Genomic DNA, 21,860 nt, shown 5'->3' on the forward strand with positions numbered 1-21,860 from the left:
CATGGTTTCTTATCCGACTCTAAAACTAATCTGGACCAACTATTGATGAACCGGATGAATGGTCATTCTGATTTCATTTTGAATTCAAATAGTTTATGGTAAGGGGACATACAAAAGTTATTCAATACTTATTATCATGATACAAGCAATGGGGTTCCTCTGCTCCAGTTTGTGTGTGTGTGTGTGTGTATGTGTGTGTGTGTGTATGTCCGGGATTGGCATCCGCACCGTCGCAGCTACAGCCAGAAAATTTTGCACACTCACACTTCTGGACCCTGAGAGCGTCATAGGCTATGTTTTGAGGGGAAATTTTAACCCCACTCTTTACAGTTATTCGCCAAAAAGCCTGCCTCCATTAAAGCGAATGGAGCTGGGAGCCACAGTGCAGCCAGAACTTCAGAAGAATGCGCAGCCACGCCCTTATATGGAATGTTGGCGTGTCAGGGAAAGAGACAGACATAGACAGGGAAAGAGGCAGACACAGACAGGGTAAGAAACAGACATAGACAAGGTAAGAGACAGACACAAAGAGACAGACACAGACAAAGAGACAGACTGACAGGGAAAGAGACAGACAGGGAAAGACAGGAAAAGAGAGAGACAGGTTAAGAGACAGACAAAGAGACAGACACAGGGAAACAGACAGACAGGGAAAGAAAGGGAAAGAAACAGACAGGGAAAGTGACAGATAGACAGGGAAAGAGATAGATAGACAGGGAAAGACATAGATAGACAGACAGGGAAAGAGATTGAGACAGATGGAGAAAGAGACAGACAGTCAGAGACAGACAGGGAAAGAGACAGACAGACAAAGAGAGAGACAGAGATATATACAGACGGGGAGACAGACATAATTACATTTATATCTATTTGTTTTGTGGTTTTTGTGTACAGAATACATTTTTGTTAATACATTCTATTTTGTTAACAGCAGTTATTAACCCGGGCGAAGCCGGGTAGTACAGCTAGTAAATAATAAAATAGGAAATTAAAATCGATCCCAAAAATATGGTGATCACAAACATGTGAATGGTGGGAGTGGTCAGACCCTATAATGCAGTCAAAATATATGGAATAAATTATTATTGGATATCTCATCCAGAAATCTGACTAAGGGTATGTGCGCACGTTGCTTTTTACCTGCTTTTTACCTGCTTTTTTGCTGCTTTTTCTTCTGCGCTGTTTAATGCCAAAATGGATGTGTTCTTCTATTCAAGCAAAGTCTATGGGAATTTGGGTTTCTTGTTCACACTATGTTGTTCAAAATGCTGCCTTTTTGTGGCAGAACTTTGGTCAAAAACTCAGCTTTGCAGTGCAAAACCCAAATGGCAAAAACAATTGACATGTTGCTTCTTTGAAAAGCTGAGTTTTTGACCAAAGTTCTGCCACAAAAAGGCAGCATTTTGAACAACATAGTGTGAACAAGAAACCCAAATTCCCATAGACTTTGCTTGAATAGAAGAACACATCCATTTTGGCATTAAACAGCGCAGAAGAAAAAGCAGCAAAAAAGCAGGTAAAAAGCAGGTAAAAAGCAACGTGCGCACATACCTTAAGGCATTATTGATCTAAAATGTCTGCATAAAAAAAAAATCACAAATTCTGCCAAGGAATCCTGTCCACTGTTCTGGAACCTGGCTACACAGTATAAGGGTATGTGCGCACGTTGCTTTTTAGCTGCTTTTTACCTGCTTTTTTGCTGCTTTTTCTTCTGCGCTGTTTAATGCCAAAATGGATGTGTTCTTCTATTCAAGCAAAGTCTATGGGAATTTGGGTTTCTTGTTCACACTATTGTTGTTCAAAATGCTGCCTTTTTGTGGCAGAACTTTGGTCAAAAACTCAGCTTTGCAGTGCAAAACCCAAATGGCAAAAACAATTGACATGTTGCTTCTTTGAAAAGCTGAGTTTTTGACCAAAGTTCTGCCACAAAAAGGCAGCATTTTGAACAACATAGTGTGAACAAGAAACCCAAATTCCCATAGACTTTGCTTGAATAGAAGAACACATCCATTTTGGCATTAAACAGCGCAGAAGAAAAAGCAGCAAAAAAGCAGGTAAAAAGCAACGTGCGCACATACCCTTAGACCAGATATGCCACTTATTTAGTGCCATGCCACATGGACACATAGCTGCAGTTGAGCTGTATATCTCCACACCACTGACACTGCTTGAACACATGAAAATAAATTTGTACTTAAGTATATTACTCCCCATCTTCCTAATCTTCAGGCCAATGCATCCGCAGCATCAACCCATCCAAAAAAGACACATGAAAACCATGACAAATCCTTTCTCTACTTCATCTATGGCCAAATACAAGCTTTAATGTATACAACTACTAAAATAAATGCATAGCATGTAGAATACTTTTTTTGTGAGTGTACAATGTGTATACATTGGGAACCCTTCCCTAATGTGTATGTATCTTCCCGATAAAATGTATGCTACATGCTATGCATTTTTTAATAGTTGCATATATCCACGTTTTACATTTGGGGCATAAATCAATTCTTTTTCCCAGCAATTGAACAGCATAACAAATGTAAGGGTTTACTCACACGTTGCGGTCATATCATGTAAAATAACAAAAGGACAATGCACAAACAGCAACAAGATGGCAATGTAAATAAATCTTAAGATAAAAAAAGATTGTGCAAATTAAAAATGTTAACTCTTCTACCAAGTTGATTATTAGCGTACAATTAGATCTATATTTTTATAGACTTAGATGTCAATGTTGGTATATTACCCAGGCATCTGATATCTCACACGCTTCCAAAATCTACTATTAGGAGACAAATTGTGCTTTTTTTCCTGCCATTTTATAATCCCATTTTGCTTAATAATGTATTTAAGAGACTCTTGCATTTCTGTCTTCTCATTAATGTCATCCAGTGCGATTAAAATCATCTTAATATTATTGCTTAGTAGAGCACTGTGGAGTCCAACTTGTTGGTCATACAAAGAATCCATAGATTTCACTTGAGAACTGAGGATGATGATGAGCCTTCGACTTTTCTCTATATTTATGGTAGATGAATATGCAACATCTGTGGAGAGAAACATTCCTAGAATTAGCTTTTATAAAATACTGTAATCATTGGATTGCGTAATAAAGGACCCTTTCTGTTTCTGAACAACCTTCTGTAAATGTTTGAGTGGCTCGTGATTGACAGGAGCTCTTCAGTCATCGGTTCCCTGTACCTGCTATATCTACTTTTATGTGGAGCCCTCACCTCACCACCTGCAGCGGCCAGCCCAGGGACTTTACTCCACCGTCAGGGACACCACAGGGTCTCTACTTTTTGGGAATTCTGGCAACAGGTGTGTTAGTTTTGTATGATTTGTGTCATGACGCCACTCACGGTTTGCGGTCAGGAATTTGGGTGACCGCCACTGCAGATTTAATGAGCGTCTGGGGCTGATGGAGTCTGCAGTCTGATATTATGGCCTCCCGTGAGTGAGGCTGGCCCCAGGGGCTCGGGTGTGTGGAACAACAGGTCCCAGAATAACTCAGTCTCAGTCCAAGATGTCTTTCAACAGTTCTTTACTCACTTTTAGATGTTATCGTGAGGTAACCAAGGCGATGCTGAGATAAACCAGGTAGAACCAGGTATCCTTTAGGCCGGTCTAAGGGTAACCGTTAACTCGCCTTCCTAGCACTTCTTGTTTCGGATAACCCCTGACTTGAAGTACAGTGGGATTCATCCAGGGAAGTCGCTACTGCCTTTTCTCCCCTTTTTTGGACCGTTTGCTGGCAGCGTGGACCAAGGGAGATGGCTCCAGGCTCAATCCCCCTTATGGGCCCCCTCGTTGCTGCTGAGGCTCGGACTCTAGATGGTTGGTGAGGTTCTTGTAGTTCCCCTCACTGGCAGGTTTAGCAGATCAATAAATGGATGTCTACTCTAGGGACCTGTTCCCCGTGCGTGCCTAGTCACTAGCAGTCCCCGTACTCGACCAACTGACTCCCTCAGCGTCTTTCTGACTGACTGGCCGGTAACCGTTCTCCCCCGCTAACGGCTACTACATGTGCAGGGTCTGACTAGCGTGTCAGCGCGCGTCCTACTCCTCTAGGCCACCTTTTGTGCTTCTCGCTACCAGACTGGCTAGCCCCTCCTACTTTTCCTCACAGCCGCTGCAACCTAGCTTCCAGCCCCTCCCCTACACCCCTAGATGAGATGTGGAGGAAAGCGCCCCCCCCTTGGGTCTGCCCAAGGGTCCCCTCTAAGGTGTGGGAGACCTGGTTGCTATGTCTGTGCATAGACACCCTATTCCAGTCTTTGGATTAAATGGAAGTACGGCCCCAGCATGGGTGCAGTACTCAGTGGGGCCTGACCAGGTCAGGGGAGCCACATTTACATTCATGATGGCGTAAGCTTTCGCGTTCTTGTGTAGAACCATCCCAGGCCTCTCAGAGCTGGAAGTCCAGGCATTTCAGCATGAGCAGTGGTGATCAGATGATTAATCTAGGACCTGATGGGTGAAGATGGGCAGCGGAGGGGTCGGAGGAGTAAATGATAAGGTATTAGGATTTTGTGTACTTTTTACATCCTACAATTATTCTGCCCTTAATAGAGCCACGAGCATAATAAGAAATGTTACATTTGCAGAGAATAACACCTTTGCAAATCAAATTTCCCAGAAAAACTTGACAGACCACCGAAAGAGAATTTCACATGATTCGCTCATCTCTAGCAGACAACAATAATTTTAAAAAAATGCATATTTATTAGGTTTTCCAAATACAGATTGAGAAAAATATTATGTCAGACTAAGGCGGGCTTTGCACGTTGCGACATCGCAAGCTGATGCTGCGATGTCGCACGCGATAGTCCCCGCCCCCGTCGCAGGTACGATATCGTGATAGCTGGCGTAGCGAAAATTATCGCTACGGCAGCTTCACATGCACTCACCCGCCGTACGACCGTCGCTCTGGCCGGCGAACCGCCTCCTTCCTAAGGGGGCGGCTCGTGCGGCGTCATAGCGACGTCACACGGCAGACGGCCAATAGCGGCGGAGGGGCGGAGATGAGCAGGATGTAAACATCTCGCCCACCTCCTTCCTTCCGCATTGTGTCCGGCGGCAGGTAAGCTGATGTTCCTCACTCCTGCAGCTTCATACACAGTGATGTGTGCTGCTGCAGGAGCGAGGAACAACATCGTACCTGTCGCTGCAGTGGCATTATGGAAATGTCGGAGGCTGCAACGATGATACGATAACGACGCTTTTGCGCTCGTTCATTGTATCATCTAGGATTTACACACTACGACATCGCAAGTGACGCCGGATGTGCGTCACTTTCGATTTGACCCCACTGACATCGCACCTGCGATGTCGCAACGGGCAAAGCCCGCCTAAGATTGCCAACCTGATTTCTGGACATCTCAAAATCAAAAATCACAGATCAATACAGTCATATGAAAAAGTTTGGGCACCCCTATTAATGTTAAACTTTTTTCTTTATAACAATTTGTGTTTTTGCAACAGCTATTTCATAACTGATGGACTGAGTAATATTTCTGGATTAAAATGAGTTTTTTTGTACTAACAGAAAATGTGCAATCCGCATTTAAACAAAATTTGACCGGTGCAAAAGTATGGGCACCCTTATCAGTTTATTGATTTGAACACTCCTAACTACTTTTTACTGACTTACTAAAGCACTAAATTGGTTTTGTAACCTCATTGAGCTTTGAACTTCATAGGCAGGTGTATCCAATCATGAGAAAAGGTATTTAAGGTGGCCACTTGCAAGTTGTTCTCCTATTTGAATCTCCTATGAATAGTGGCATTATGGGCTCCTCAAAACAACTCTTAAATGATCTGAAAACAAAGATTATTCAACATAGTTGTTCAGGGGAAGGATACAAAAAGTTGTCTCAGAGATTTAAACTGTCAGTTTCCACTGTGAGGAACATAGTAAGGAAATGGAAGAACACAGGTACAGTTCTTGTTAAGCCCAGAAGTGGCAGGCCAAGAAAAATATCAGAAAGGCAGAGAAGAAGAATGGTGAGAACAGTCAAGGACAATCCACAGACCACCTCCAAAGACCTGCAGCTTCATCTTGCTGCAGATGATGTCAATGTGTATCGGTCAACAATATAGCGCACGTTGCACAAGGAGAAGCTGTATGGGAGAGTGATGCGAAAGAAGCCGTTTCTGCAAGCACGATACAAACAGAGTCGCCTGAGGTATGCAAAAGCACATTGGGACAAGCCAGTTACATTTTGGAAGAAGGTCCTGTGGACTGATGAAACAAAGATTGAGTTGTTTGGTAATACAAAAAGGCATTATGCATGGAGGCAAAACAACATGACATTCCAAGAAAAGCACTTGCTACCCACAGTAAAATTTGGTGGAGGTTCCATCATGCTTTGGGGCTGTGTGGCCAATGCCGGCACCGGGAATCTTGTTAAAGTTGAGGGTCGCATGGATTCAACTCAGTATCAGCAGATTCTTGACAATAATGTGCAAGAATCAGTGACGAAGTTGAAGTTACGCAGGGGATGGATATTTCAGCAAGACAATGATGCAAAACAGCGCTCCAAATCTACTCAGACGTTCATGCAGAGGAACAATTACAATGTTCTGGAATGGCCATCCCAGTCCCCAGACCTGAATATCATTGAAAATCTGTGGGATGATTTGAAGCGGGCTGTCAATGCTCAGCGACCAACAAACTTAACTGAACTGGAATTGTTTTGTAAACAGGAATGGTCAAATATACCTTCATCCAGGATCCAGGAACTCATTAAAAGCTACAGGAAGCGACTAGGGGCTGTTATTTTTGCAAAAAGAGGATCTACAAAATATTAATGTCACTTTTTTGTTGAGGTGCCCATACTTTTGCACCGGTCAAATTTTGTTTAAATGCGGATTGCACATTTTCTGTTTGTACAAAAAACCTCATTTCAATCCAGAAATATTACTCAGTCCATCAGTTATTAGATATATGAAACTGAAATAGCTGTTGCAAAAACACAAATTGTTATAAAGAAAAAAGGTTAACATTAATAGGGGTGCCCAAACTTTTTCATATGACTGTATTTTTGATCGACACATCTGAAAATTGTAGTGCCCCTGAACCTTTCAGGGCACTACTAGGTACTGCATCTTGACTAAAATGCAGGGCCTGCCCCCAGGGACCTGAAAGACCAGTGGCGGTACCACCAAAACGCATAACATCCCCAGTTTCCCACCCCCCATTAGGGATGACTGACTAGTCTGGGACTCAATGGATGGCCACCCAGAGGCGGAGCCAGTACACTAGACAACAGCCCGGTGGGAGGGGACAGACAGACAGAACGACAGAGGAGTCCGGTAGTGACAGTTGAAGGGGGTGGACGTGTTTCCAGACAGGGACATGTAGCAGTGAACTAGGTGGCGTAGGAGAGTGGTTGCCAGTGAGGGTACAGCCAGATACCTTTGGATCCAGAGCACCAATGGGGCACAGGGCCCTAGGTCAGGCGACAGCTTCAGGCAACCTGACAAACACCTGCACAGTGAGGGGACCTTCACGGACCGACCTCACTGACCCAAGAATCCGGAGGCACAAGCAGTAAAGATTGAGCTAGGGACCGGAACCAAACACCGACCCTACAGGGTTGGCACTGCGACAAGAGACTGCCAACAGACAGTAAGGGAACCACAAACACTCCAGGCTACGGGGTCCCACCAACCAGTGAGAGGTGCCGGGGAAAGAGACTACCAGGTCACCAGACGGGCACTGGGACAAAAGGGACCAGGGGTCTGAACCAGTCATCCTCAGTGCTAAAGCTCAACACCATTGTGAGTAAAACAGAAGTTGCATTGCATCCCCACCGTGTGGTATCCCTTCTTTCTGCACCGGATCCCACCATTCACTTCCTGGGGCCTGGCCCTACTTGCCTAATATCCAGGCTGCCACCACCATCATTCCCAGAGATAAGAGACTGGCTTCACAATAAAAATTCTTTCAATTCCCCTGTATATAATCTCTTTTAAGAAGCGTCCCCAGAGTCATGGAAACGGGCAACGGCCATTACACAACCGTGACACAGCATCGCCGTACATATACAGCCCGGGACCGACTACCCCATAGCCCTGGGCGACTGACACACCATGAGGGAGGATTAGTCCAGGGAATGTTTAGTCACTTACTGATTTACATAGCTTGAGCACAGTTTTAAAGTTAATGGAGTTGTCCACTATTCAAACAACCCTTTGTAAAATAACAACATCACTCACTTCCAGATTAGGATCATGTAATCATAGAATATTAGAGTTGAAATGGACCTTCTGGGTCATCTAGTCCAACCCCCTGCTCAAAGCAGGAGGGATTAGATGGCTAAAGAAAGCAGCTCTGGAGGGCAATCCAAATTGTGACCCTGGATCAGTGCAAAAAGTAACTAATTCAATGATTTTGCAAAGGTACTCAACTCTTTTTGTACTTGCTTTTGTGATTTGTAACCTGGAAATGTATCTTACCTTCTCCTGGGACTGTGTTCCTTCCTGGAAGAAAAAGGTCATATCCACACTTATGTTCCAAAACTTCAAGTAAGATGTTGTTGACAAAATATTCCAGAGGATTATCCAATACTCGTTCATGACAACTTCTTGGATATATAACATATGCGTCATAATCCTTCCCATCTGTATAACAAAGCAAACAAGTATCCGAATGTAGTGTTTGGTCTTCAAAACAAACTAACTTTAGTATAAAAAAAGCCAAATGCAATGTGAAATATTGATAAATGATGATGAAGTACTAGTGAAAAGGTGAAGAATATGTAAAATTATTAATTTTATTTTTCTATAATCAGATCCTAATTCACAAATGTTCCATCCTGGGTCCCTTAGGGTACCTTCACACTTAGCGATGCAGCAGCGATCCGACCAGCGATCTGACCTGGTCAGGATCGCTGCTGCATCGCTACATGGTCGCTGGTGAGCTGTCAAACAGGCAGATCTCACCAGCGACCAGTGAACAGCCCCCAGCCAGCAGCGACGTGTAAGCGACGCTGCGCTTGCACAGAGCCGCCGTCTGGAAGCTGCGGAGACTGGTAACTAAGGTAAACATCGGGTATGGTTACCCGATGTTTACATTAGTTACCAGTGTGAGCAGGGAGCAGGGAGCCGCGCACACTGAGCGCTGGCTCCTTGCTCTCCTAGCTACAGTACACATCGGGTTAATTAACCCGATGTGTAATGCAGCTACATGTGCAGAGAGCAGGGAGCCGCGCACACTGAGCGCTGGCTCCTTGCTCTCCTAGCTGCTGTACACATCGGGTTAATTAACCCGATGTGTACAGCACCTACATGTGCAGAGAGCCGGAGCCGGCAGCACAGGCAGCGTGAGAGCTGCAGAGGCTCGTAACTAAGGTAAATATCGGGTAACCACCTTGGTTACCCGATGTTTATCTTGGATACAGCTTACCTCAGCTGTCAGACGCCGGCTCCTGCTCCCTGCTCGCTTCATTTGTCGCTCTCTTGCTGTCACACACAGCGATCTGTGTGTCACAGCAGGAGAGCGGCTTTGAAGAAAACGAACCAGGGCTGTGTGTAACGAGCAGCGATCTCGCAGCAGGGGCCAGATCGCTGCTCAGTGTCACACACAGCGAGATCGCTAATGAGGTCACTGCTGCGTCACAAAAAGCGTGACTCAGCAGCGATCTCGGCAGCGAGCTCGCTGTGTGTGAAGCACCCCTTAAAGGTTACTCTGTGAATTTATGTAAAAAATGTAAATTATGTAAAAGCAAAAAAGACTTACCATCTCTCGCTGTGTATTTCTTGAAAATGTGACGGAATAGTAGGACTAATTCAATTTTCAGATGTGTGCCAAATGCATACAATAAGAAACACAGAATTCCCAGGCATACAAACACAAGGATAATGTTTGCTGTTTTATTAAAGGCTATAAAATAGAAAAGAAATAGGATAATATTACATGTAAAAAAACTGGGTTTATAAACAAATAAAATTGCAATGTAGGTGGAAACACATCTATGCGAGTAAAATCGGTCCGACTGGGCTGAAAAATACTCGGCTGATTTTAGTTCACGTTAGGTGCGAGTGCAACGCTAGTGCGATGCGTTTTGCTCGCGTGTGTGTTGCGATTGCGATGCTAGTTTCATGCAACATCTTAATTAGATAAAAGCTATTACACATGTGTCATTTAATTAACCTATGAGAATGTGCTGTCACATTCATCTAATGAGCGAAGTTACTGCCACACTCGCAAATGTGAACGGTGGTGCGCGTGTGTGATGCTACTTTTAATCCCCTTCCATAGGAAATCATTGGGACAAATGGTGCGAGAAACTCGCAAAAAAGCAGCATGCTGCGATTTTTTTCTCGGTCCGATTTGGACTGAGAAAAAAATCGCAGATGAGAGCTGAATCATTGACTAACATGCGTCCGATTTCAATGCGAGTTTTTCTCGCATTGCTCTACTGCGAGAAACTCGCAAGTGAGAAGCAGCCCTTATAGTAATAAAATCATTAAAGTAAACTAGTCAGGTGCAATATGCACCCAGAACCATGAGCAGTTTTTTGAACATCTTGCTAATCCCTGCTAACCGTCCCTGTATACACTAGCATAGATAAAGGGATCTTTAGAAAAAGTATTTCTAAAGATCCTTTATGATACGCTAATGAGGCTAGGGACTAGTCGCAAGGGCGTTAGTTCCTGCGCTCATTCTGCCCTCTTAGCATTTAGCACGCCCACAGGGGTGTGCTCACATGCTATTCAATGCAGCATCACTGGCGGTGACGTGCGTACCTGTGTCCGCAGTGACCGCTGATCAGAACTCCCGGCACTTTCGGTGCCACTTTTAACATCACTGAGGTCTTCAGTATAAGCCATACTACTACTAATGTTTGTCCGTGAAGATTCCATGGCTGTGTGCTTGACTTTATGCATCCGCTTGTAATTGGTGTATGGTGCAGCTGAAACACCTGAACTGAGTAATTAGAAGATGACTTTTTGCTTCATAGCATAATCCACGTACTCAAGTAAGCCTGTGAAAACTATTACTTTGTATGGATTTCTAAAAATTCAATCAACCCTACAAGTTCAGTTGTATTTAGTTTTGTTTATGGAAAGTCTTACCTGGTGGTTGTAGGACTATAAATCGAGAAATCACTCCTTTATCATTGACAGCTACACAGCTAAAGTTAGAATGATAGTCTTCTTCCTCTACTTTTACAATTGTTAGAATGGCCTCAACCGAAATCTCTTCTGCTGATGAACTAAATTGTCTGGATTCACTGTAAATATTGTCAGTTAACAGACATTTAATACATAGCTTTAAGTACAATGTAAAAAAAGATACATAATATTATTTTCTATATAATATTCTCTATGCATACAAGGCCCATTTCCAGGGTCAGACTGGCCCACCAGGAGGTTGGGAGAACCCCCGGTGGGCCCCTGCTATTGATGGCCACGCCCCCCTAGCTCCCCTGGGTCCCTATGGATATGTGAGAGAGGCCCCCCGGCCGGTAATTTCACTAATCATTGCCGATATGATTAGTGACAAAGTGACAATCCCATTACCTCTGCAGGGGCAAGCAGGGAGAGTGATCTCCCTGCACTGCCTGCTGTCACTGTCAGTGCCGCTCTGACTCATCTGCGCAGCGACACTGTAGGAGGAGGCAGTCTCAGAGCGATGACTGCTTCCTTCCTGTGCAGGTGACTGCAGCATCGTGCTGCGGAGGATGGACCCGGCGTTGCCCCAGGCCAGGCTGCAGGAGCAGCAGCGCGTGAGTATAGAAGGCGGGGGCCCAGGGGGGCAAGCAGGGGCCCCGGGGGGGGATGCGGGGGCGTGTGTGAGGCCCGGGGGGGTGTGCGGAGGCCCAGGGGAGAGATGCGGGGGCACCGGGGAGTGTGCGGGGGGGGGCTCTTTACCATACCAGTCACCTGGCTGGGGCCAGCCCCAGGCCAGGGGTCCCCAGACAGTGCTCCAGCCGCCTCCACCATCCCATCTGTCCTGCTGCTGGGGGCCTGTAATGCAGCTGACGTGCAGCAACGTGATGAGATCAGCACATTGCTGACGTCATCACAGTGCAGCGGGCGCCGGGACACAGAAGACATCAGGATCAGGCAGCGGTAAGCGCTCCATGGAGGAGCCAAAGAGACAGGTGTAATGAATGGAGATGTGTGGTGAGGGGCTGAGGACACATAACGGGGAACATTTGTGAAGGAGACACAGCTTTGTGACAGGCAGAGGAGGAGCGCTGTATTCCGAGGGAGGGGGGAAGCAGGAGTGTGTAGTGATGGGGTAGTGTAATTTGTGTCTGCAGGGGGTGATGGGGGGTACAGTGTATTATGTCTGGGGAGGGGGTAATGGAGGGTGCATTGTATTGTGTGTGGGGGGAGGGGTAATGGAGGGTGCACAGTAGTGTGTGTGTGTGTGTGTGTGTGTGTGTAGGGGGTGATGGGGGTGCATTGTGTGTGTGTGTAGGGGGTGATGGGGGTGCATTGTTTTGTGTGTGTGTGTGTAGGGGATAATGGGGGGTGTATTGTGTGTGTGTGTGTGTGTGTGTGTGTAGGGGGTGTGACGTAGCGACCACCAACGTGGTAAATGGTCGCTATATGTCACAGTGGAGAAGGTATCTGCGATATCTAGACGAAAAAGGTTGCTATGGGACTTGTAGTCCACAAAGGCTTCTTGCTACACATAAGGGTCAGGTTCCCTTTAATAATCCCAAGGTGCTCTGCAGGGCTGAGATTCACAGACCTCCACCTGTGGGTGTGGCTCGAGGGGTTAAAGCAATCCAGTCTCAGAACCTGGGTGGAGTGTGTCTAGGGCAGTCTGGATAGAGACTAGCTCTAGACTTCCAGCGTGTGTGCTGGGAGAGAGTGAGAGCAGAGCCGAGAACTCTGCATGGAGCATCCTGTGTGGAGGTTGAGCACAGGACTCAGATATTCAGACTGAGGTGAGTGCAGCCAGACTAGGGCTGTAAGGCCGAACCTCTCCTGGAGGAGACAAAGACCCAGTGGTCTGCAGAGGGCCCTGGGGCCAAGAAGGAACCTCAGCTAGAGGTGCCTGCTACCGGGTGCCAGAGAGAGAGGAAAGTGGTTAAAACTCCCACCATGATCTTGTACTAGAGTCTGCTCTGTAAGCTGCAGAGCCGGAAGCCTGGAAAAGCTCCAGGCCTGCGTGGAGCGATTATAAGTTTGTGGACCCTCCTGGAACAGCCGAACGGGGCATCGTAAGACCATCTCCTACGGCAAGGGGTGCCTGTGTGACGGGGACCCGTACGGACGGTGCATAACCCGGTTGTGTTCCGGGTCCATTTACATGTACAGCGAGGACAATAAAGCTGTTTTGATCGGACTATTTGAGTCACGGCGTCTTTGTGGTCCTGGGGGACCCCCACCCCGCTACAGGGGTGATGGGGGGTGCATTGTGTGTGTGTGAGTGTGTGTGTGTGTGTGTGTGTGTGTGTATGGGGTGATGGGGGGTGCATTGTGTGTGTAGGGGGTGATGGGGGTGCATTGTTTTGTGTGTGTTTGTGTGTAGGGGGCGATGGGGTGTGTGTGTGTGTGTGTGTGTATGGGGTGATGGGGGTGCATTGTATTGTATGTGTGTAGGGGGTGATGGGTACAATGTATTATGTCTGGGGAGGGGGTAATGGAGGGTGCATTGTATTGTGTGTGTGTGGGGGGAGGGGTAATGGAGGGTGCACTGTAGTGTGTATGTGTGTGTGTGTGTGTAGGGGGTGATGGGGTGCATTGTGTGTGTGTGTAGGGGGTGATGGGGTGCATTGTGTGTGTGTGTAGGGGGTGATGGGGTGCATTGTGTGTGTGTGTGTAGGGGGTGATGGGGTGCATTGTGTGTGTGTAGGGGGTGATGGGGGGTGTATTTTGTGTGTGTGTGTAGGTGGTGATGGGGGGTGCATTGTGTGTGAGTGTGTGTGTGTGTGTGTGTGTGTGTGTGTAGGGGTGATGGGGGGTGCAGTGTGTGTGTGTGTGTAGGGGGGGTGCATTGTATTGTGTGTGTAGGGGGGGTGCATTGTATTGTGTGTGTGTGTAGGGGGGTGCATTGTATTGTGTGTGTAGGGGGTGATGGGGGTGCATTGTATTGTGTGTGTGTGTAGGGGGTGATGGGGGTGCATTGTATTGTGTGTGTGTGTAGGGGTGATGGGGGGTGCATTGTGTGTGTGTGTGTATAGGGCTTGATGGGGGGTGCATTGTGTAGGGGGTGATGGGGGTGCATTGTGTGTGTGTGGGGGGTGATGGGGGGGTGCATTGTGTGTGTGTGTGTGTGTGTGTGTGTAGGGGGTGATGGGGGTGCATTGTATTGTGTGTGTGTAGGGGGTGATGGGGGTGCATTGTATTGTGTGTGTGTGTGTGTGTGTGTGTGTGTGTGTGTAGGGGGTGATGGGGGTGCATTGTATTGTGTGTGTGTGTAGGGGGTGATGGGGGTGCATTGTATTGTGTGTGTGTGTGTGTAGGGGGTGATGGGGGTGCATTGTATTGTGTGTGTGTGTGTAGGGGGTGATGGGGGGTGCATTGTGTGTGTGTGTAGGGGATGATGGGGGGTGCATTGTGTGTGTGTGTGTGTGTGTGTGTGTAGGGGGTGATGGGGGGTGCATTGTGTGTGTGTGTGTGTGTGTGTAGGGGGTGATGGGGGGTGCATTGTGTGTGTGTGTAGGGGGTGATGGGGGGTGCATTGTGTGTGTGTGTCTAGGGGGTGATGGGGGGGTGCATTGTGTGTGTGTGTGTCTAGGGGGTGATGGGGGGGTGCATTGTGGTGTGTGTGTATAGGGGGTGATGGGGGGTGCATTGTGTGGCGCCCTGGACTAGCCAAGTCGTCACAGGTACTACAACACACACCCCCACCCTGAGACAGACATATCAACCAGACGCAAAATCCTTGTTGCCTCCCTCCAGGGGCTGATGTCCACACCAGGTGGGGTTGAGCCAGGCGGTTGGCCCCACCCACTGAGGAGTTCACAGTCCTGGAGGCGGGAAAAGGAAGTCAGTTCAGATCAGTGAGTGAGTAGAGTTCAGTTAGGGAAGTGGTAGGAGAGGAGCAAACTGACCATGTCCGGGTGTGTGGCTCGGGCACTGAGGGCAAGGTTGGCAGATGGTGGTAGCCATCTGCAGGAGAGGCAGATCAACGTGGAACCGTAGGACCGGGGACGGGCGGTGGCCCGCCGGTACCGAACCGGGGAGCGAAGTGAAGCCAGCACAAACAGGCAGGGCCTACGGACCCCGACCAGGCTTGGAGTCGCCATTAGAGGTCAAATCCGTCAGTGACCGGAACCCCAGGGGTTTCCTAACAGCCAAGACCCGATTAAAGGCAACCGTCCGACCAGCAAAAGGAAATACAGCTACTGCCACAGCTAGAGTTCCAACGGCCAGAGCCTGCAGGCAAATGGGCTCCTCCGGCACATACACACACCGGGGAGAGGGTTACCGGTGGGAATCCATCGGGACCGAACATCCACAAAGGTGCAGGGAAAGGCAGCCACCACCAACCATCCGGGAGAAGCCACAGCAGCCGGCTGCGGGACCCGTCCATCCAGCCGTTTGGTTTACCAGAGACTTTGTGTACCTTTGTGGCTGAGTGAGTACTACCGTGCCGTCTGGCACCGCGTTGCGCAGTCCAAGCGACCCTGCACCCATCCAACGCTGCCTCCTGGGCCCCGGGACCACCAACCCCTACCCACGGAGGGGGAAAACAACATCCCAGCTGCTCCCTGCCATCGCTCCCGGGATCCCCGTCACCAGCAGCGGTGGTGCCCAACCTCACCACAACCCGTGGGTGGCGTCACGGACCAAATCCCTAAACCAAACTACCCCCTTTCACTCACGGGCGAGGAGCGCCGCTCGAGTCCCCAGATCCGGCCCACCGCTTGAGCCACTGAGCAGCCATCGCAGCAGCGCCGGACCCGAGCGTTAGCGAGCGCAGTGCAGCGGCGTCCTTCCCCGCCCGCGACACATTGTATTGTGTGTGTGTGTGTTTGGGGGGAGTGGTGGGGGGGTGCATTGTATTGTGTCCGTGGGGAGATGGTAATGGGGGGTGCATGGTATTTGTGTGTGTGTGTATGTAGTGGGTGATGGGGGGATGTATTGTATTGTGTGTGTGTGTGTGTGGGGGGGAAGGGCAATGGAGCATGCATTGTATTGAGTGCATGTGTGTGTGAGGGTAATGAGGGTGCATTATAGTGTGTGTGTGTGTGTGTGTGTGTGTGGACAGGGGTACGGAGTCATTAATCGAGCTATAATTACATTTAATTCTCTTACAATTTTCGTTTCATTCACCTTTTTCCGTTCTAATATTTTACAACCTGAACGACCATGGCTTGCCCCCCCCCTAGTTTTGATCCTGGGTACGCCCATGCACAGGCCTGAGTGGGCCCCAGCACCCAGCCTTTCAATCGTAAACTTCAGTGATCGTACAAGTTGTGTACGATCACTGAAGTTTTCGCAGTTGGAGGACCTTTAGTGACATCACATGTGTCATGTGACTCACCAAAGGTCCTAGCGGTGCACTGCGGGAGTCCCCAGGCCTGCACCGACCGCGCCGGTATTCAGATGTATGCGCGTCTTTCAGGCGCGCAATACATTTGTACAGTGCGGCCGGTGACAGGCGGGAGAGCAGCTCTGCTCAGCCCCGCGATGTACCATCATCGCCAGGGCTGCAGAGGAGCGCGCCTCAGTCATTCCCCGACATCATCATCACCGGGGCCGCAGCTGCAGGGATGAAGAGGAGGACGCGCAGGCACAGGTAAGTGCTCCAGAGGAGCCGAAGATGTACTTTTATATGAGGGGCTGCGGGTGGGGGAGGAGCAGTGTTATTTTACAAGTGGCATTAAGAAGCTTTAAGAAGCGGTGGGGGACTTTATGGAGCATATTATGGGGCAGTGGGGGACATTATAGGGCAGTGGGGGACATAATAGGGCAGTGGGGGACATTATAATACAGTGGGGAACATAATAGGGCAGTGGGGAACATAATAGGGCAGTAGGGAACATTATAGGGCAGTGGGGAGATTATAGTGCAGTGGGGACATTATAGGGCAGTGGGGGACATAATAGGGCAGTGGGGGACATAATAGGGCAGTGGGGGACATTATAGGGCAGTGGGGGACATTATAGGGCAGTGGGGAACATAATAGGGCAGTGGGGGACATTGTAAGGCAGTGGGAGACATAATAGGGCAGTGGGGGGGGGGCACTATAGAGCAGTGGGGAACATAATAGGGCAGTGGGGGACATAATAGGGCAGTGGGGGACATAATAGGGCAGTGGGGGACATTATAAGGCAGTGGGGGACATTATAGGGCAGTGGGGGACATTATACGGCAGTGGGGGACATTATAGGGCAGTGGAAGGACATTATAGGGTAATCGGGGCCATTATGAAGAAAATTGGGACATTATAGGTCAGTGGGGGACGTTATGAAAGAAATTGAAACATTATAGGGCAATGGGGGACATTATGAGGCATCAAAGATTGTGGAAGGCAGCATAGTATAATGAGGAGGGGGGGGGAATTTATACAGGGATGTAGTTGGGAGAGATATTATAGAAAGGGCAATTTTTTGGGGGTCATTTTGGAAAGGGGCACTTTGTGGGGCTATTTTGGAGAGGAGCAGTGTGTGGGGATATTTTGTGCAGGAAGCAATTAAGAACCCCTTTTGATTACACTTGTTTCCCCAGACATTATTAAATAAAAGGGCCAGGATGAGGGATATAATTACTGTATGGGGCCAGAATGAGGGACATACATTATTAGTTTATGGTGGCACTTGGGGCATAATTACTGTAGGGGCAAATTAGGGGACATTATTACTGATGAAATATAAGTTAATTTTGAGGATACTGTCTCCAATGGGGGAACAAGAGTCTGATGTGGTGTAGAAATTGGGGAAATAGTGAGTAATGTGCTCTTCGAATGATCGGCTATAGGTGACTTATTTTCTGCAGAGTCGTGTCATGGCAGGCAGAAGTGATGACGGTCAACGCCGGATGAAGAGAAAAAGCAAAGATGAATAAAGTCAGCTAGAGATGTCACTGGTAAGTCAGTGTGTTACATGAACACACACGCTATACTGTACACAGTATACAGAGCTCTTTTATATAATGTCACTGGTGAGCACTGTATTACCTATACACTATATACAAAGCTCATGTACATTATGGTACTTATGATAATATTAGTGTTATTAGCATTATAGTTTTTATTCATGATCCTTATTATAGTATTATATGTCCTTGTGTGGTAGTAATATGTCGTCTGGTCTTGTTGTACTGATATTTGTCTCGTGTGTGGTATTATTTGGTCATTATGTGGTGTGGTAATAGTGTCACGGTATTTCTCCCTTGTATGTGGTTGTATTCAGTTACTGTGTGGTCTAATTATGATGTGGTGGTATTACTCTCTGGTATGTGGTTGCTTTTGATCACTATGTGTTGGTAGTATGTTATCTGGTCATAGTGTCGTGGTATTTCTCCCTTGTATGTGGTATTATTCGGTCACTTTGTGGTCTGGTCACGGTGTGGTGGTATTTCTCCTTTGTATGTGGCTGTATTTGGTCACTGTTTGGTGGTAATATGTGGTCTGGTCACGGTGTGGTGGTATTTCTCCCTTGTATGTGGCTGTATTTGGTCACTGTTTGGTGGTAATATGTGGTCTGGTCACGGTGTGGTGGTATATCTCCCTTGTATGTGGCTGTATTTGGTCACTGTTTGGTGGTAATATGTTGTCTGATCACTGTGTGGCGGTATTTATCCCTTGTATGTGGTTGTATTCAGTCACTATGTGGTGGTAATATGTTGTCTGGTCACGGTGTGGTGGTATTTCCCCCTTGTATATGGTATTATTGGTTTTGGTATAGTGGATTGTGTTGTGTTTGGAGGTCACTTTTTCTCTCTATAAGGGGGAGATTTTTTCCAGTAGAAATTAAATACTTAAACATTTAACCCCTCCCTGTCCTGTGGCTATTACACTGCAGTAAATATGCACTTACAGAGATTCTCCAGTGAAAACAAGTAATCACCTTTACTATGGCCACGTTCCCACACTGAGTATTCCGTGAGTTTTTTACCTCAGTATTTGAAGCCAAAACCAGGAGCGGTAAAATCAGACAAAAAGTGTAATAGAAACATGAGCACCACTTCTGTTTTTATCGCCCACTCCTGTATTTGGCTACAAATACTGATGTAAGACACTGTCCAAATACTGAACGTGTGAACGTGGCCTAAGGATAAGTGATAACTTATTCATCTGTGTGGACCAATTGCTGGGACCTGAACCGATCGTGCAACTTTTATCCCCCATTACACTGGAGCTCGTGTCCGACTCAACCCCTGATCCATTCATTCCCTCAGTGGCTGCGAGCGCTGCGCTTGTTATTATCTGGCTGCTCCACAGAGGATGAATGGTGCTGCGGTCACACATCCCACCCCACAGAGGATGAATGGAGCTGCGGTCACACACCCCACCTGCTGTTGCAAAAAGTTCCCCAATCTTCCGATCGGTGCGGTTTCCACTGGTCTGGTTCCACCGATCAATAAGTTATCACCAACCTACCTTGTGGTACGGTGATAACTTGTTTTCACCAAAGACCCCATTACTGTAAACGACTAGAATTGTACATCCCAGTTATGGTGCACAATATAGATGTGCAGGAGCCGCCTGTGTATACAGTCAAAGCAACACAATAATGGGGATAACGCTAATGGGTGTTTATATTTAGCTGTAGGGTGGGCCCCTGGAGTTAATTCTCCTGGTGGGCCCCAGACAGCCCAGTCCGCCCCTGCCCATTTCTATAATCAATCAGAAACTAAATTTCATAATTTTCTGTCATTATTTCATTAAATAGTTTATAATGTTTTCCTTTTCATCCACCATGTTCGTACTTTGTCCACTGCAGTGAATCATATATAAATATACCTTGTCACTTCAATGAATCTCGATCCGTTATTGACATCTGTAAAATTTATCTGCCAATAGACATGGTAAAAATCCTCACAATTGAAGCAAACCAAGGCAGAACAAGGAATGTTTACTGATGTACCTGAAAAGCATCACAATTATCTTCATATATGTGTAACATAATAACATGAGATCTGAGATCAATATTATATATAAAGAATAAATGGGGAAAACTGTCTAAAACAGTGTAAACACACATTTCACATGTCAAAAGGTCTTTATGTATCTAAGTACAATAGACTATTTTACCCATTCTGCAACTTAAAATTTTTCGGGAGCAAAAAAGTAGAAATAGAATGCTTCAGTTTATATGATTACTAGAGAATTCAGGGCTGATCATGGCATCGATCAAAATTTTGTTGGACTTCTTTTTTCTTGCTGTCAAAAATGCCAACAACACAAATAGATCTCATAAGAAGAGGGATTTAAGATTCCACCATTGTCACTGAATCATCTATAAGATTCATCTATAAGATTCCACCACCATCAGTGAATAATCTATAAGATTCCACCAACATCAATGAGTCATCTATAAGATTCCACCATAACCAAATCATCTATAAGATTACAACACCATCACTGAATCATCTATAACAGTGTTCCCCAACTCCAGTCCTCAAGGACTACCAACAGTGCATGTTTTCAGGATTTCCTTAGCATTGCATAATAATTTAACCACCTGCACAGATAATGATTCCAACACCTATCCAATGCTAAAGAAATCCTGAAAACATGCAGTGTTGGAGGGCCTTGAGGACTGGAGCTGGGAAACTCTAATCTATAAGATTCCACCACTATCACTGAATCATCTATAAGATTTCACCATCACTAAATCATCTAAGATTCCACCACCATTGCTGAATCATCTATAAGATTCCACCACTATCACTGAATCATCTATAAGATTCCACCACGATCAGAGAATCATCTATAAGATTCCTCCATCATCATTGAATCATCTATAAGATACCTCCATCACTGAATTATCTATAAGATTCCACCATCATTACTGAATCATCTATATGTTTCCACCACTATCACTGAATCATCTATAAGATTTCACCATCACTGAATCATCTAAGTTTCCACCACCATTGCTGAATTATCTATAAGATTCCACCACCATCACTGAGTCATTTATTAGATTCCTCCGCCATCGTTGAATCATCTATAAGATACCTCCATCACTGAATTATCTATAAGATTCCACCATCATTACTGAATCATCTATATGTGTTTCCACCACTATCACTGAATCATCTATAAGATTTCACCATCACTGAATCATCTAAGTTTCCACCACCATTGCTGAATTATCTATAAGATTCCACCACCATCACTGAGTCATTTATTAGATTCCTCTACCATCGTTGAATCATCTATAAGATACCTCCATCAATGAATTATCTATAAGATTCCACCATCATTACTGAATCATCTATATGTGTTTCCACCACTATCACTGAATCATCTATAAGATTTCACCATCACTAAATCATCTAAGATTCCACCACCATTGCTGAATCATCTATAAGATTCCACCACTATCACTGAATCATCTATAAGATTCCACCACGATCAGAGAATCATCTATAAGATTCCTCCATCATCATTGAATCATCTATAAGATACCTCCATCACTGAATTATCTATAAGATTCCACCATCATTACTGAATCATCTATATGTTTCCACCACTATCACTGAATCATCTATAAGATTTCACCATCACTGAATCATCTAAGTTTCCACCACCATTGCTGAATTATCTATAAGATTCCACCACCATCACTGAGTCATTTATTAGATTCCTCCACCATCGTTGAATCATCTATAAGATACCTCCATCACTGAATTATCTATAAGATTCCACCATCATTACTGAATCATCTATATGTGTTTCCACCACTATCACTGAATCATCTATAAGA

General features: G+C 46.3%; 1 protein-coding gene across 1 annotated transcript in view; it reads right to left on the bottom strand.

Moving 5' to 3' along the window:
* Positions 1–2,032: 2,032 nt before the first annotated feature.
* LOC142290307 (interleukin-1 receptor-like 1) overlaps positions 2,033–21,860 on the bottom strand; it is an 82,190-nt gene continuing 62,362 nt past the window's right edge. Inside the window, exons 7-11 of the mRNA XM_075334266.1 lie at positions 19,889–20,012; positions 11,089–11,246; positions 9,749–9,892; positions 8,467–8,631; positions 2,033–3,050 (exon numbers count right to left, since the gene is read on the bottom strand). Coding sequence (XP_075190381.1) covers positions 2,746–3,050; positions 8,467–8,631; positions 9,749–9,892; positions 11,089–11,246; positions 19,889–20,012 — 896 coding nt within the window. The 3' untranslated portion in view covers positions 2,033–2,745. The remainder of the gene's footprint in view (positions 3,051–8,466; positions 8,632–9,748; positions 9,893–11,088; positions 11,247–19,888; positions 20,013–21,860) is intronic.

Source organism: Anomaloglossus baeobatrachus, chromosome 2, assembly GCF_048569485.1.
Source record: "Anomaloglossus baeobatrachus isolate aAnoBae1 chromosome 2, aAnoBae1.hap1, whole genome shotgun sequence".
In the NCBI taxonomy this organism is placed as follows: Eukaryota; Metazoa; Chordata; class Amphibia; order Anura; family Aromobatidae; genus Anomaloglossus; species Anomaloglossus baeobatrachus.